Below are 15,720 nucleotides of genomic sequence, written 5' to 3'. Positions count from 1 at the left end.
CTTTTAAACCTTCAGATATCGCCTCTGAGTACGCTGCTACTGCCACTATGTAACTCTGGGGAAGTAGGCAGGGCAGCGCTCATCAGAACCGGAGTCAAAACGAGTCGTAAACGAGCCGGAAGTGACGGGTAAAAAAAAAAAACGTAGAAATGTGGCGTGACGTCAAAGTCGTCCTAATTTAGTTAATGTAGAATCTGACCGTACGAATAATCTTACGAATAATCTTACTTTTGATCCCGACAGTAATTCTGTAACTAGTCATTCAACTAAAATGTAAACGGGTCGTTTTAGAGGCTGAACTTCGGACCTCTTGCAGTCTGAGACCAGTGTGAGGTCGCTTTAAGGTCAAGAACAGAATTTGGAAGAATTCTGATTATTATTAGAATTATTATTATTAGGAATAGACTGAATTGTTAAGAATATTTTTGAAGAATAGGTAGATCCAACTTTTTTCTGGACAAAAAGCTTGTGCAAAGAATTCCTCCAAGACTTGTTTGCGAATCAGACCTCAGATATTATATTATAATATTATTATTATTATTATTATTATTCGGTTAATGGGTCATCCTCCTCACAGCAGTGACTCTGACCTGGTCTGTGAGTGTTGAGGGGTTTTTACGATACGAGAGGTTACGATTCAGTATATTGAGATGTGTTGATGCTGTAAATAGGACGACATAATGTGGTTATTATTATTATATATTTAATATTTTCTTTTTTATTGATCCAGTTTCTGAGAAACTGTCATAGTGTAAACAAGGGATGCACAGATTATTTATGTATTTTGTTTCGACACAGATACCGATACATGAATTTTACACATCGACCGATACCTGATACCGATCCAATACCATTGTAGAATTAATAATCCATATATCTGACCGTCTGGAAGAGACTTAAGGACCTCAGGATTGATGTAATCATTACTTTACTAACTTTATTAAACAAATGAACGCAGATATTAATGAACCCAGTTTGTGTTTATTGGTCACTAAATTAATAGCTGTGCTGGACCTCAGTGGACCACAGGGCCGTCTGGGCTCAGGACTTTTATTCTGAAAAATTGGAAGTCTGTGAGACTAAAGAGGAGCAAGCAGCCCCTCCCTTCTCGGTTCTCCTCATATGGAAGACGAGCTGGATTACCCCCTGATAGTTGATGACGGGTCGAGGGGACCATGTTGGTTAGATGGGGGGGGTCTTGCTGTTTGCTATGATCTGTGTATGATGTCTGTAGGTTACTCTGGGTTCTGATCCTGGGTTATGAAGCCGAGAATCGGACTTGGATCTAGGATCTAGACTAATTTTCCGAGACCTGATCCAGCTAATTTTGTTACCTCGGCGGTTCTGGCAGTTCTGTGTGCGGCTGAAGGTCCTCTGCTGCTGCGCTGCCTCTCGTGGATTAATGATTTATTATACTCTGAAGTTCTTGTTGCTTCCAGGTGTCTAAAAATACTCCAGGTTTTAATTATGGAGAGAGGTGTAGTACCTGCGAGAGCAGTCTGATCAGCCCGTGTACGGACTTTACTGATGTCCTTCTGAACCACCATGGAGACGCACGAGGCGTGTGAGGTGATGAAGGTGTAGGAGTTTGTAGATCTGAGGGCAGTTTAGTGACCTTTGAAGGCCAAGGGAAGTATTGAGGACCTAAAAAAAAAAAGGCTAGACTGGTTGTAGGCTTGCAGCTGTATGATGTCGGGCATGTCCTGGGATTAAAATCTATGGTTATCAGACTGTGTGCGTTTGTTTAATACTGGTATTGAGGGGGAAAAGTAAGCAAGCAAGCAATTGTTAAACAAAAAGTTAATTAATGGAGAAAATAATAGTAATAATAAAATATAATAAAAATAATAAAGATTAATCCATAATTTATGAATTTTTTTTTATTTATGAAAATGAGATTTATTTATTAGATTATTTCCCCATTTAATTTACTTCCCTTAATAAAGTTTAAAGCTTTAACTGCAGTAAAACTTTTTTTTAACCAGAAAACGGTGTTTTTTTTTATTCATTTAGGGGTAAATGTATAATAAAATGTGTAAAAATAACAATAATAATAATAATAATAGTAATAATATATAAAATATATTTTAAATTATTACTAATTATTATTTATTTATTTATTACACATTTATATATATATGTATGTATATATATATATATATATATATATATATATATATATATATATATATATATATATATATATATAAATATAAATTATTTTTTTTTTTATCATTTACTGTGATGCCCCAAAACCGTTCTCTCATACCGTGAAAATCTCATACCATAGCAACCCTAGTCGGTTGGCACTCTGGTTTAACGTGCTATTCCGCTCCACTTACCGGACAGACTGGGACTCTGTGGAGGCGACGGGTCTACCAGTTAAGTAGGCACCGAGTCTGGCTCTGGCTCCGGCTCTGCGAGTACATTTGACAACATGGCAGACAGTTCTGGCTTTGTTTCTATAGAGAACACAATTATTTTACCATGATCGTGCTAAGATATTGCCACATTGCCCACCTCTGATTGGACATCCGGCTGTCGGACCGTCAATCACACAGGCCGGACAGTCTGGTCATTCAGCCAGAGTCCTCAGAGCTGATCTGTCCGGAGCATTGGTGGGTTTCAGCAGCCCCTCTTTAGCGCTGTTTGACGCTCTCCCTTATTTCCTTATTTCTCTTCTCCAGGTCACCCGTCCTGTCTGAAGTTCTCTCCGGAGCTGACGGTGCGGGTCAAAGCTCTGTGGTGGCAGTGCATCGAATGCAAAACCTGCAGCAGCTGCCAGGACCAGGGCAAAAATGCGGTACCTGATCCGTCTTATCGTTTTCTGTACCGTGGTGGTTTCGCTGTGCTCCGTTGGATTTGGCGGTTAAAAGGCTGACTAATGTGTCTGAGTGATTAACAGAGCTGGGAGTTGGGAAGCTGTAAGTGTAGACTGAACGGTGTGTGTGTGTGTGTGTGTGTGTGTGTGTGTGTGTGTGTGTGTGTGTGTGTGTGTTCATGCAGGAGAACATGCTGTTCTGTGACTCCTGTGATCGAGGGTTTCATATGGAGTGCTGTGACCCACCACTGACGCGAATGCCAAAAGGTAGGGGATGGTTAAAGCAGATGTCGTACATCTGTACACACACACACACACACACACACGCACTCGCTTTTCTCAAAAGTCATATGCAGCTAGAAATGCTAGGGAATTACCACCCCTGGCTCTGAGGACACTAGCAACACTAGGGCACTTACTAGGTGATGGAAGGTGGTCATTATAGAGGTTAGCTGCTCCACAGGGGGCGTCGAAGTCCTCCCTACCACTCGCCCGCCGTTCCCCTCTGGCATCAGTTCAGTGACTCACTCAATGTTCGGGAAGTCCGTTCTCGGTACACCTTTGCCATCACCCACCACCCTTTCACCTGGTGTCGGTCATATTAGAATATTCTACATGGACGAAAGTATTGGGACGCGCCTCGTTGATTCGTAATCATTGAATTCACGTGCTTCATTCAGTACTATGGACCCACAGGTGTATAAAACCAAGCCCCTAGTCCTGCAGTCTGCCTTTGTTCCACTCATCAGTGAAAGAACGGGAGGTTCTGAAGAGCTCACTGAACTCCAGCGTGGTTCTGTATGTAATAGGAGACACCGCTGCACCAACAACAAGTCAGCTGGTGAAATCTCCTCCCTCCTAGATCTTCCTCCATCAGCTGTGAGTGGTGTTATTATTGAACAGTGGAAGAGTTTAGGAGGAACAGCTCACAGAGAGCAGCTCAGTGTCCACCGAGTGTCTGTCAGACCACGTAAAGTTACAGAGCGGGGTCAGGGCCGAGTGCTGAGCTCAGAGCAGAGTGCAGAAAAGCCTCCAACTGACTCAGTAACTGCAGCAGAGCTCCAGACCTGCTGCTGGTAGAGCTTGGCTCAAAGGAGGACCAGCTCCATATTAATAATGCCTATGGGTTTAGAATAGGGTGTCTCAAAAGCTCCTGTAGGTGTCCCAATACTTTTGTCTGTATAGTGTATGTGAATAAATGTTTAATATGTAAAGCAATAAAACTCAAGACTAAGAAAGTAGTGAGATCTTGTCGGTGAGCTAGTCTGAAGAGCAGAGCTCGGTTCCTCCAGGTTTCTCCTGGAGGCCCCCTCCCCTAGTCCAGCCAGCACAGCGTAGAGGATGTGTTCAACTCCATCATCATCATCAGCAGCAGCAGCAGCAGCTCACCAGATTTACCATCATTAAGCCCTGATTTACCACCAAACCAGGTGTTGATCTGAGGAGAACTCTAAATAATACTAGACTCCATGAGAGAGGAGAACTTTGGAGATGTTCTAATGATGAACACAGTGATGGAGAACCTTCACGACTATTAGTGTTTATTCTAATGTCAGTGTTTTACTGAGGAGATAAACACTCACTGCTCAGATTATCAGCTTAATATATGTGTATATATGTCATTTGAACCAGTAGAGGCTGCAATCTGAAACCGAAAGAAAGATACGTACACCCTGTAAGACCTGTTTGATGTAGAAGTATGTAATATTTGGTGTGTAATGGTTCCTTCGCAGGTATGTGGATCTGTCAGATCTGCAGGCCAAGAAAAAAGGGAAGAAAGCTCTTGCATGAAAAAGCAGCACAAATCAAACGGCGGTACAATGCCCCGCTGGGTCGACCGAAGGGCAGGTAACTGAATTCAAAGAGTCTTAAGATGCTTTTCTAATCTGGTTGCTTATAATGCACAGATTTGTAGAAAGGTTTTGGACTTTAAACTATAGGCTTTTATACACTCATTAATCTCAAGGCTCAGTAAGCCAAGTAATCAGTAGGTACTGTAAAGGTAATGTGAATGGGCTTACTGATCTAGACGAGCTTTGTTGGCTCTTATTTGCAAATTTTAGCTTTTTTTTTTTTTTTTTTTAAACCATTTTGTAGCGACATGTTTTTAATTATGCAAATTAAATCATGCAAAAAACAAGAGTCTAAATTGTATTTGATTTTTTAATAATTCTTACTTACAAGCTAATTCTTATCGTCTCTCTTTGAACCTGCAGACCGGGCCGCCCCTTTAAGAAACTACGCGGAGGTGGCCGTGGCCGGCGGAGGCGAGGTGCCGGGGGCCTAGACCACCATTCTCAAGGCTCCTCCTCGCCGCACTCTTCCTCCAGTTCATCGTGTGAGGGGTACCCCGGTGACGACCGCCTTCTGTTCTCGCACCGAGACGACGACGACGCGCAGGGCGGCCTGCGCTTCAACAAGAAAACCAAGGGTCTGATTGACGCCCTCACCAAATTCTTCACGCCCTCGCCGGACGGCCGGAAAGCCCGGGCCGAAGTGGTGGACTATTCACAGCAATACCGCATCCGCAAGAAGAACAGGAAGGGGGATCCAGATGGCCGGCCAGGAGGTGAGGCCTTATTTGCTTTTTTTGGTTTCCTGTAATGTAGAAATTAGGTCATTCCCACAATTTGGTCATTCCCAGTTCCCACCCATTCGCTAGGAATCCCCCATCCCACAGTGCAGTCAGTGCTTGCTTCCTCTGAGTCAGGAATTGTGATGGAAACAGCCAGGTGTAATCAATAGAAAGCTGATTAGCAATATCTCCTGCCAGTCTAATTTATTTGTAGGTTAATGTCCAGAAGCAGGGGCCAGTGAAGAAACTGTAGCAAGAATTTCGCTGATTATTTTTTTTTTTTCTGACAAACGCAGACAATCAGGAGTGTGGTGATGACTGGCGAGATGATGAGGAGAAGCTGCCGGGACACGAGAACCTGACGGAGAAAGACGTGGAGCTTTTCAGACACATACAGGAGCTGGCGTTACAGGTACGCGGATGGAAGGGAGGGTGGGATGTCGGGTGGGTTTGAGGATGGTTGATTAGATAGATGGATGAGTGGGTAGAAGTGGTTTGGTAGGTTGGAGGGTGGGTGGGTAGGTGAATTGGTGGATGGAAGGGGAGGGTGGGTTTGTAAATGAAAGGATGGGTGGGTAGGAGGTTGGGTGGATTGGTGAGTGGAAGAATGAGTGGGTGGATTTGTTGATGGAAAGATGGATGGGTGGGTGGATGTATGGGTGGATTTGTGGATGAAAGGGAGGGTGGGTAGGTGGTTTGGTAGATGGGAGGGTGAGTGGGTGAATGGAAGGATGGGTGGGTGGGAGGTCGGGTGGATGGGAGGGTGGGTAGGTGGATGGAAAGATGGCTGGGTGGATTTGTGGATTGATGAGTAGTTGGATGGAAAGGTGGGTGGGCTAGGTGGATTGGTGGATGGGTGGGTGGATTGGTGGAAGGATGGGTGGGTGGATTGGTGGATGGGTAGGTAGTTTGGTAGATGGGTGGGTGGATTGGTGGAAGGATGGGTGGGTGGATTGGTGGATGGGTAGGTAGTTTGGTAGATGAGTGGGTGGGTGGAAGGTCGGGTGGATAGGTGGATGGATAGGAGGGTGGGTGGGTGGAAGGTCGGGTGGATAGGAGGGTGGGTGGGTGGAAGGTCGGGTGGATAGGTGGATGCATGGGAGGGTGGGTGGGTGGGTGGAAGGTCGGGTGGATAGGTGGATGCATGGGAGGGTAGGTGGGTGGGTGGAAGGTCGGGTGGATTTGTGGATGGATGGGAGGGTGGGTGGATTTGTGGATGGAAGGATGGGTGGATGGAAGGATGGGTGGGTAGGTGGATGGAAGAACGGGTGGGTGGGTTTTGTGGATGGAAAGATGGGTGGATTTGTGGATGGATGGGTAGTTGAAAGGTGGGTGGGCTAGGTGGATGGATGGGTGGTGGAGAAGCTGGGAATTAGACTACATCTGGGAGAATCCAACACAGCTGCACAGGCTTCAGTGCAGCTCATAATGAAGGAGCCCGGTTTATCGGCTCCCTCGTTTTAGTTCAGGACTGGGCGCTGACCAGGAGTACAGGTCAAATCCACACCAGCAGTTTCAGGTTCCTGCTTCATGTATCGGTTTAATAAACCCCCCGTTTATCAGGTAGACCAACCCGGACACTGACTCACTGTCTCCCAGCGTCTGTCAAAGCTGAACGCGGCTCAAATTTGGAGGCGTCCCCTCGGCCTCGTGTCTGTGCCTCTGAGGGGCCCGACTCTTAGGCTGGTAGATTGATTGGAGGGCTCCTAATGTCGTACGTCTCTGACAGGATGTTTTCTATTGTTTCAGAGAATCTCACACACACACACACACACACACACTCATAGACTTATAGACTGGGTCTGTGTGTGTGGTGTGTTGTGCTGTGCTGGTGTGTTGAAGCTCCCAGCACTAGCAGCCTCTGTCTCTGCCTGAGGCGATAAGCCTAACACACACACACACACACACACACACACACACACACACACAAACACACAGTCTCTTTGATGGGGTTGGTTTCTATAGCAGCTGGTAGATGGGAACACTCTGCTTCGCTGCTGTTTGTCGCATGGATGCCTCTAATGAAAACGTAGCACCTGTCCAAAAGTATCTGGACAGCCCATCTAATGAGTGAGTGTAGCTGCTTTAAGGTGCTCCCCTCCCCTTACAGATGCATTCTCTGGAGACACTGGCTGCGGACAAAAGTATTGGGACACCTGCTCCTTCACGGTTTCTGCTTTTGTTGGAGTAACTGTCTCTATGGTCCAGAGAAGAAGGCTTTCTGGGAAATTGTGGAGGAGCACTGCTGTGAGGATTTGATTGATTCAGCCAAAAGAGCGTCAGTGAGGTCAGGATTTTGTAGGAGGAGGAGGAGGAGGAGGATGATCACCATCCCACCTCATCCCCAACCAACTTCCCAACTCTCCTCAAAAGTAATGGATGGAGCATCACCACCATTGTTCCAGAGAACTTAATGCTAGGGGGCTTTATACCCGTCTAGCCCACGCCTAGCATTATTGGGCAGCATGGTGATAATAGTGTCATGTTGTTGTTGATCTGCTCCAGGGGGTCCTATTCTATTGGCAGTACTTCTCTAAAGGGACTAGACAAGCTGCATGTTTGTGCATTCACACATCCCTGTCTGCAGTGGATGGAGCTTAAAGTAGCTGAATGCGTTCATTTAGAAGAGGTGTCCACAAACTTTTTTTTCTTAATCAGTGTAAAGGTTATTCACAATGACTCCATCACAAACATGCTTCTTATAGAACCTTAGGTGGTTCTTCTGTGGCGTCGCTCACAGAACCCCTTTGGAGCACCTTTATAATGTACACTACGCTGTTATAAGTAGGTTCTGCAGCTGCCAGTTTCAGGGTTGTGTAGATTACTGCTCAGTGGGGATGATTTTACGGCTTATTGTTAAGTCAGTATTTCCTAGAAAGGTTTGAGTGTAACTTCCGCTACGTTCTGAGAGTGAGAGGGGGGAGCGTGCGAGGTGGCAGATGCCCCTAGTTTCCGTTCAGCAGAGACCAAAGGGCTAATAATAGCCCTGTAAGCATGAGCCTGCGGCTGAGGAGGGTGTGTCCGAGTGTGTGTGTGAGTTCCTAACCTCCGTCAAGTTACACTGAAGGTTCGACATGAAATGCAGGTGTTATACATTATATTGACAAAAGTATTGGGACACCTGCTTATCCATTGCTTCTTTTGAAATCAAGGGTATTAAAATGGTTGGAGTAACTTTCTTTCTACTAGATTTTGGAGCATCATTGCCCTGAGAATTTGATTAGTGTTGTGAGGTCCGGATGTTGGATGATCACCACCTCACCTCATCCCAAAAGTACTGAATGGAGCATCACCACCATCATTCCAGAGAACACTGTTCTTCCACAGCTGAATGCTCGGGGGCTTTACACCCCTCTAGCCCACACCTGGCCTTAGGAAGTATGGTGCTAAGTGTGTAGGTTCTGCTCCAGAGAGCCTTTGCACATCTGTCTCAGCACTTAAAGTAGCTGATTGGGCTGTCCACAAACTTTTGGACGCAAAGTTTGCTCTTGTTGACCTGTGTATGATGCCTGGTTAACTACATCAGGAGGATGTTTACACCGTGCATTAATGTCCTATCCGATGTTTCCCCCCCCCCCCTTGCAGAAAGTCGGTGTGACTGGGCCGCCAGACCCCCAGATGCGATGTCCCTCAGTCATCGAGTTTGGAAAGTACGAAATCCAGACGTGGTATTCATCGCCATACCCCCAGGAGTACAGCAGGTAACGTACACACCAACATCACAGACATCCAGCTGAGCATGGTTCACTAGTTAGGAAGGATTGAAGGGACACGTTAATTAAGTTATTTAAGGTAATTAAGAATAATAATTATGATAATTAAGTATTAATAGTCAGTTCGTAGACAAATCAATACAGCAGAGGTCCTTTTATCTTCAGGGCCAACACACCCAAACTGGGCTGTGATGTGGTCTTGGAGTCTTGAAGGTGTTTAACACTCCTGCAAACAGGTGATTGATCAGTATTGCTGGACGGTTCACTAATTTTGCATAATAATAATAATAATAATCTAAATATCCAAGGTCTCACAGTGATGATCAGAGAACCTACTGTAGCTTCCTGTAGCTGCTGGCCTACAAAGCCAAGACTGGACCAGCCAGCCCCTCTGTACTTGACTTGACTGCGACGGTCAATCAAAAGCAGATCTGCACCGAAAGCCCCTCCAGCTTCAAGTACGGCTCGGCTCGACCCGCCATCCTTTAAGATCCACGGAAGACGAGCGTCCAGACTTTTCTCAGTCCTGCACCGAAGTGGTGGAACGAGCTTCCCCTGGGTGTCCGACCAGCAGAGTCCAACGCTCGCTGTCTTCAAACCCAGACTGAAGACCCTCCTCCTCTGAGAGTACTCAGGCGAAGAGAAGAGTATTATGGTCTCCAGACTGACCTCTGTATTTAGTAGAGTCTAAGATCAGAGGATCTTTTAGCATATATGCTTCTGTTAGCACATAATTAGAAACATGTTCAACGTTTTTCAGTAGAAGCTCCATTAGATCTCATCAGATCAGATCAGATGCAGGTGAACATGAATCCAGTAAAAAGGAGAAACGAGAGCTTCTCATTCTGAAGAAAGAAAGTAGTGAGATCTTGTCAGTGAGCTAGTCTGAAGAACATCATCAGCAGCAGCAGCTCACCTGATTTACCATTAAATGATACCATTTATCATTAAGCCCTGATTTACCACCAAACCAGGTGTTGATCTGAGGAGGACTGTAACCTAGAGCATGTTGCTGAGGTGTTTCTAGGTGGCTGCTAAGGTCATGGCTTGGCTGGAATATAGAAGATCGGCCCCAGAAACGCTAGAAACGGGGCCAAAGCTGTGAGCTTGTCTGTTGAAGGGTCCTGTAGTGAGCGGTAATTGCAGTGTTTCTGTATCTGTGCTGTAATAACCACCTCAGGTAATAACCCTTCTCTCTCGCCCCTCCCCCCTCTCTCTCTTTCTCACCCACATACTTCCTCTGCTTTTTTTCTTTCCCCTCTCTCTCTCTCCCCCAGACTTCCTAAGCTCTACCTATGTGAGTTCTGCCTGCGTTACATGAAAAGCCGCAGTATTCTGTACCAGCACATGCGCAAATGCACCTGGTTTCACCCACCTGCCAACGAGATCTACAGGAAGGATGACGTCTCGGTGTTTGAGGTGAGGCTTCGAGAGCGCCGTCGCCACAAACCACACGCAGGCTTTCTTTTTATGCAGTGTCAGAACATGGAGTCTACTAAACAAATCTAATCTGTGCATTTACACTCTTACAAATACAGTCCTATCTCAGCTTTATGAGCACCGCCTGGGTTGCTCATAGTGGTCAGCTCCACTTCCCATAATGCAGCACGGTGTCGTTCTACAACTCCAGACTGGATCCATCCGTTTCTCTGATATCAGCCTCCTCCTTTCACCCTGTGTGTTCTTCAATGCTCAGGACCCCGCAAGGGTCAGACTGTAGTATTGGCGGTGTGGCGGTTGCTTGTCATTTCCTGCATTTCGCTTGTTAATAGTGATATTGTGAAAGTGCGGTTATTGCGAGAGCCCTATGTGAGACCATATTGCTGACTAAAGTTTCACATTAGACTGGTAAAATATAATATTTTAATTTCTGATAGGACCAAAATTACACCAAATTATTAACAAAAAAAAAAGAAACTAAAACCTAGACAGCCACTTTCTGCTGAGTGGCCTCCTATTCCTAGAAAGCACCTTTAAGTGCTGGAATGTTGTTCAGTGGTATTTTTTATTTTATTTTATTTTTTTTATGAATAATAATTATAATCCACCTTGGTCCTCTGTTTATATCAGTGTTAAGAAAAAAAAGATATATATATATTTAAAACATAAATTCAATTAAATTCTATTAAAATATTATTCTTATTAAATGTTATATAATAAATATAAAATTATTAATTATTATTAATAATAATTCTCATCCACCTTGGTTCTCTGTTTGTCAGTGTAAAAACATTCTATAATAAATATAAAATAAATATATATTTAAATCCATTATATAAAAAATATAAAATATATTTTTAAATAATACTACTTATTATTATTATTATTATTATTATTAATAATAATAATAATAATAATAATAATAATCCACCTTGGTCCTCTGTTTATATCAGTGTAAAAAAAACACCCTCAGATTTGACTATTTTTACCTCCCCCCTCCACCCCTTACTGTATAAAAACACACCCAGTGCCTGACTGGAGTCTGTACTATTAAACCCACAGCCACGACCGTCCCGTCTGTGGCCTACGCCCATATCCTGTCCTTCTGAGCTGTTAAAATCACCCGGCACGACCTCCTGTTCCTCACAGAGCAGTTTAGGCTTTTTTTAAATATAAAGTGGGTAAAAAGGTCCCTTAAAATTAGTGCTGTGAGATTTATGGAGGCCCAGGCAGCTCTGTGTTCATCTTGTGCCTTTTCTTGAAGTTGAAATAAAAGGCCATCAAGACGTAAACAAGTCTCTCTTCCCAATTACAGACACGCCGAGCTAAACATAGGAGAGCAAATCTGGTAGTCAGGACCACCGTCTGTGGATTACTGTTATTTGTGTTTGGGTTTTAATGAGCGCTCCAGTCCGACGGAGCGGTCGCTTACAGGAACTCCGCGTCCGATTCGGGGACACTTTGTCTTCGTTTGACGTTTGAGAAATGCTGCTGCCCCTCAAATGAGCTCTGCTTCTTTATCGGGTGGCAAGAACTTAACGTTATGAAGGGCTGTCGGGTTTATCCAGAGGAAAACGATTGCAAGTCATTATTTATTTATTTATTAATATTTATTTATAATTAATATATATTTATTTATTTATTTTTTGATGATTGTAAGGTAACTCTGCATTTGACCCATCTGTGGTAGTGAACACACACACACACACACACACACTAGTGAACTAGGGGCAGTGAGCACACACCCACACACACCTAGCAGCCAACTCCAGCACCCGGGGAGCAGAGAGAGGGATAAATGCCTTGCTCAAGGGCACAGCAGTGGCAGCTTGCCGAGCCCAGGTATCGAACCCACAACCCTGTCACCAGTAGCCTGGAGCTCTAACCGTTGAGCCCCCACTGCCTGCCATTGAAGAACCTCTTTTTTCGGGTACTACCAAGTAGCCCACCGACTCATAGCTCCCCCTAGCAGCAGCAACGCTCCCGACACTAGGAGGGTAAGGAGGACTTGCCACACTTTGCCGACACACTCTGAGGAAAGCGCTGGGTCCCCAGCTCCACCCCACCAGACCACAGATGCCTTTTGCTCTCCTGGACTCCGGCCGGTGATGGCAAAGCAGCATGGCTCGGGATTCAAACTACCCTGGACCCACGAACCATAGTGGCAGCACATTAGATTTGGATTGTGTGGAACCTCGGAGGAACCACTTTTGGTAGAAGTTTATTTAAAGTTGTTGTGGATGGTGTTTATTATTATTATTATTATTATTATTAATTTAGATTAAAAAGATGTACAGAAATGGTCCAGACACAAACGCTGCCCTATCCAGACCCTGACCTGTTAGCTGGGCCTGTACCCGGTTCATTTTAAGTGGCCCAGCGTTTTTCAGTCTTTAGCGTACAGCTTTCGTGGCACAGGAAACTCTCAGAACAGTCGCATGCGTTGTAAACAAATACCACATGTGACTCCGCTCGGCCAATCAGTGACGGACACACAGAAAAGCGAGTCAGAGGAAAGTCAATTCACATGGCGGCTCTAAAAAGACTAAAAGTGGAGCGGAAACCGTCCTGAGCTTTTAATCGAGAATGGACTCGGACAGGTTGACTCGTCCCACAGGCAGCTTGTTGGAAGCAGTGATGTCAGGCGGGACTATGAGGAGTGTTTATTTAGATTCAGTATTCATCCAGTTCAGTGTGAAAACTGATGGTAAATGATGCTGCAGTGTCCTGAACTGTAGTTGTACTGTAATTTAATTGGATCTTTTGCTGTTGATGCATAAAATGTTGGTAGAACTATGCGGCTGCTCTAATGTACAGGATGCAGCACTGGATGGTAACGCAGGTTGGGTTGATTCCGGTGTCCCAGACCTTCTCGAACTGGACCTTATTCTGGTCCTTTAGACCTAATCGCACCGTGAACCCTTTGTAGCACCATTAATTAATTCATTCATTAATTTATTTATTTATTTTAGCGTACAGCTGATGCGTGATAAACCTGGCTGATCCTCAGCATGTTCAGTTCTTGCCAGCCGATGAAGAAATCAAGTAGAGGAGAGAGAGCTAGGTGTTCCCAAACTTCTGGCACACGTTGTGCGGTCCTTCCAGTCTTTTTTTTTTTTTTTTTGAGCAGTTTCAGGTTTCAGAGCTGATCCTGACTCAGCAGGAAAGCGATGTGGATCTAACGGCTTCTGGCGGCCCGCCCGGATCCCTCCACCGCCGCCACCTCCTCCTCCTCCTCCTCCTCATGAAACACACACTTTAGCCCAGGCTGATCTGTAGCGGGACACAGCTGCTGCTTTAACTCCTGCCTCACAATTATTGTGATGTAATTGTGTGGTGGATGATAACCTTAAATACGCTGGTAAATCATCCTGAATTTATTTACTATAAAAGAACAACGACTTTCCTGATGTAAGCTGCTAATCCTGTAAAGAACTGTGTGTTGGCCTGTACTTCCTTCCTGTAGTCCCTTGCCCTCAAATGAGACGATGCATATGAATTACCCAGCAGGTACTGAATCATTTACCGTAATTATGAATTAATTAGTGCTATAGCTCAGAGATGCGTACTAGCAGAGTTTTATTGTCGGAGGTCATTTTGACCTGCTTGGAGGCTTCGACGATTCCCATGGATTTCTATTTTCCCCATTGGATCCAGAAAGCAGCGGCACGGGTCGTCCTCAACGTTTCGCCCTGTTCATGTAGCTCCTCCTCCTTCTCCTCTGCTGCACCGTTCTCTCTTCACTGTAGCTTCCTGTAGCTGCTGGCCTACAAAGCCAAGACTGGACCAGCCAGCCCCTCCGTACTTGATGGCAGTGGTCAATCAAAAGCCGATCTGCACCGAGAGCCCTTCCAGCTTCGAGTACGGCTCGGCTCGACCCGCCATCCTTCCAAGATCCACGGAAGACGAGCGTCCAGACTTTTTACTGTCCTGCACCGAAGTGGTGGAACGAACTTCCCCTGGGTGTCCGAACAGCAGAGTCCAACACTCGCTGTCCTCAAACCCAGACTGAAGACCCTCCTCCTCTGAGAGGCAGAGTGTTGTCTTTTCTGAGTAACAGTGAAGCCAGTGAAGTCGCTCTGGAGAAGACCTATGGCCCTACGCCAGGGCTGTAGAAAGCTGTTCCAGTGTCCAAGGAAAAGGAATAGACGGATGAACCGAGGTCCTACTGTTTGTTTGTTTGTGCACAAATGCGCTCAGTAAAGTGACGAGTAAAATTGTGTAATCGGTCCACGGTTCGAATGCAATTTCTTCTGCGTGAAAACAAACCAGCGATAACGAGCCCCTTCCTCAAACCAGCCCTGAGTGCGAACCTGTGTATTTGGGACGCCTTCCTTCAGTTGTGACCACCACGGCTAATGCTGAAAAAATGTTGAATTTGCATGCAAGGCATAAAGCGTAGTTATTAACCTGTGTTTGATTGATTGATTGATTGATTGGATTGATTGATTGATTGATTTCTCCTCTCCCTCTTCTCAGGTGGACGGTAACATCAGCACAATATACTGCCAGAACCTCTGTCTGCTGGCCAAGCTCTTCCTGGACCATAAGACGCTTTACTACGACGTGGAGCCCTTCCTGTTTTACGTGCTCACGCAGAACGACTCCAAAGGATGTCATCTCGTCGGCTACTTCTCCAAGGTGAGCTCGTCCGTCCAGTGTGTGTGTGTGCAGGAATATCAGAGTGGTCACCCTATTGACTTGTGTCTAGTAGTGTCTTAACTTGGAGGTATCTCTGAACTACTAGTCTATTCAAACTAGCTACTTTTTCTTAAGTAAATAGCAAAGCACTTTGTAAGTCGCTCTGGAGAAGAGCGTCTGCTAAATGCCGTAAATGTGTGTACAATGAGGCTGTTTGTCAAACATAAATATGCAGATACATCATCCGAACTCAATTTATTTACTATGCTTGCAGATCTTCATTATGTTAAAATCATGAATAAGCTTTATTATGCTCAAAATTCAGGATGTAATGATGCATGTTTTCAGATTTACTGCAGTATTCGATTGCTTCAGAGAGTCTGTTTGGGTTTCTATTGTTTATGTAATGTGATCAATTGTCCATCTTCACGCGGCTGTCGTACTCCAGATTAAAATTTATGGAAAGATATTCACTGATCATTAGCAGCTTGCCGAGCCCGGGAATCGAACCCACAACCGCTGAGCCACCA

The 15,720-nt window shown here is 45.1% G+C and overlaps 1 protein-coding gene across 1 annotated transcript in view; it reads left to right on the top strand.

Annotated features, from left to right (window-relative positions):
• Window positions 1–15,720, top strand: part of kat6a (K(lysine) acetyltransferase 6A) — a 45,585-nt gene that overhangs the window by 18,176 nt on the left and 11,689 nt on the right. Inside the window, exons 3-10 of the mRNA XM_072664457.1 lie at window positions 2,688–2,803; window positions 3,007–3,088; window positions 4,555–4,669; window positions 5,038–5,390; window positions 5,693–5,808; window positions 8,982–9,097; window positions 10,387–10,528; window positions 15,029–15,190. Of these exons, the coding sequence (XP_072520558.1) occupies window positions 2,688–2,803; window positions 3,007–3,088; window positions 4,555–4,669; window positions 5,038–5,390; window positions 5,693–5,808; window positions 8,982–9,097; window positions 10,387–10,528; window positions 15,029–15,190 (1,202 nt within the window). The remainder of the gene's footprint in view (window positions 1–2,687; window positions 2,804–3,006; window positions 3,089–4,554; window positions 4,670–5,037; window positions 5,391–5,692; window positions 5,809–8,981; window positions 9,098–10,386; window positions 10,529–15,028; window positions 15,191–15,720) is intronic.

The sequence above is a fragment of the Salminus brasiliensis genome, chromosome 20, assembly GCF_030463535.1.
Source record: "Salminus brasiliensis chromosome 20, fSalBra1.hap2, whole genome shotgun sequence".
Lineage (NCBI taxonomy): Eukaryota > Metazoa > Chordata > Actinopteri > Characiformes > Bryconidae > Salminus > Salminus brasiliensis.
Note: the sequence above shows the minus strand (reverse complement) of the source record. Positions and strands in the feature narration are given on the sequence as shown.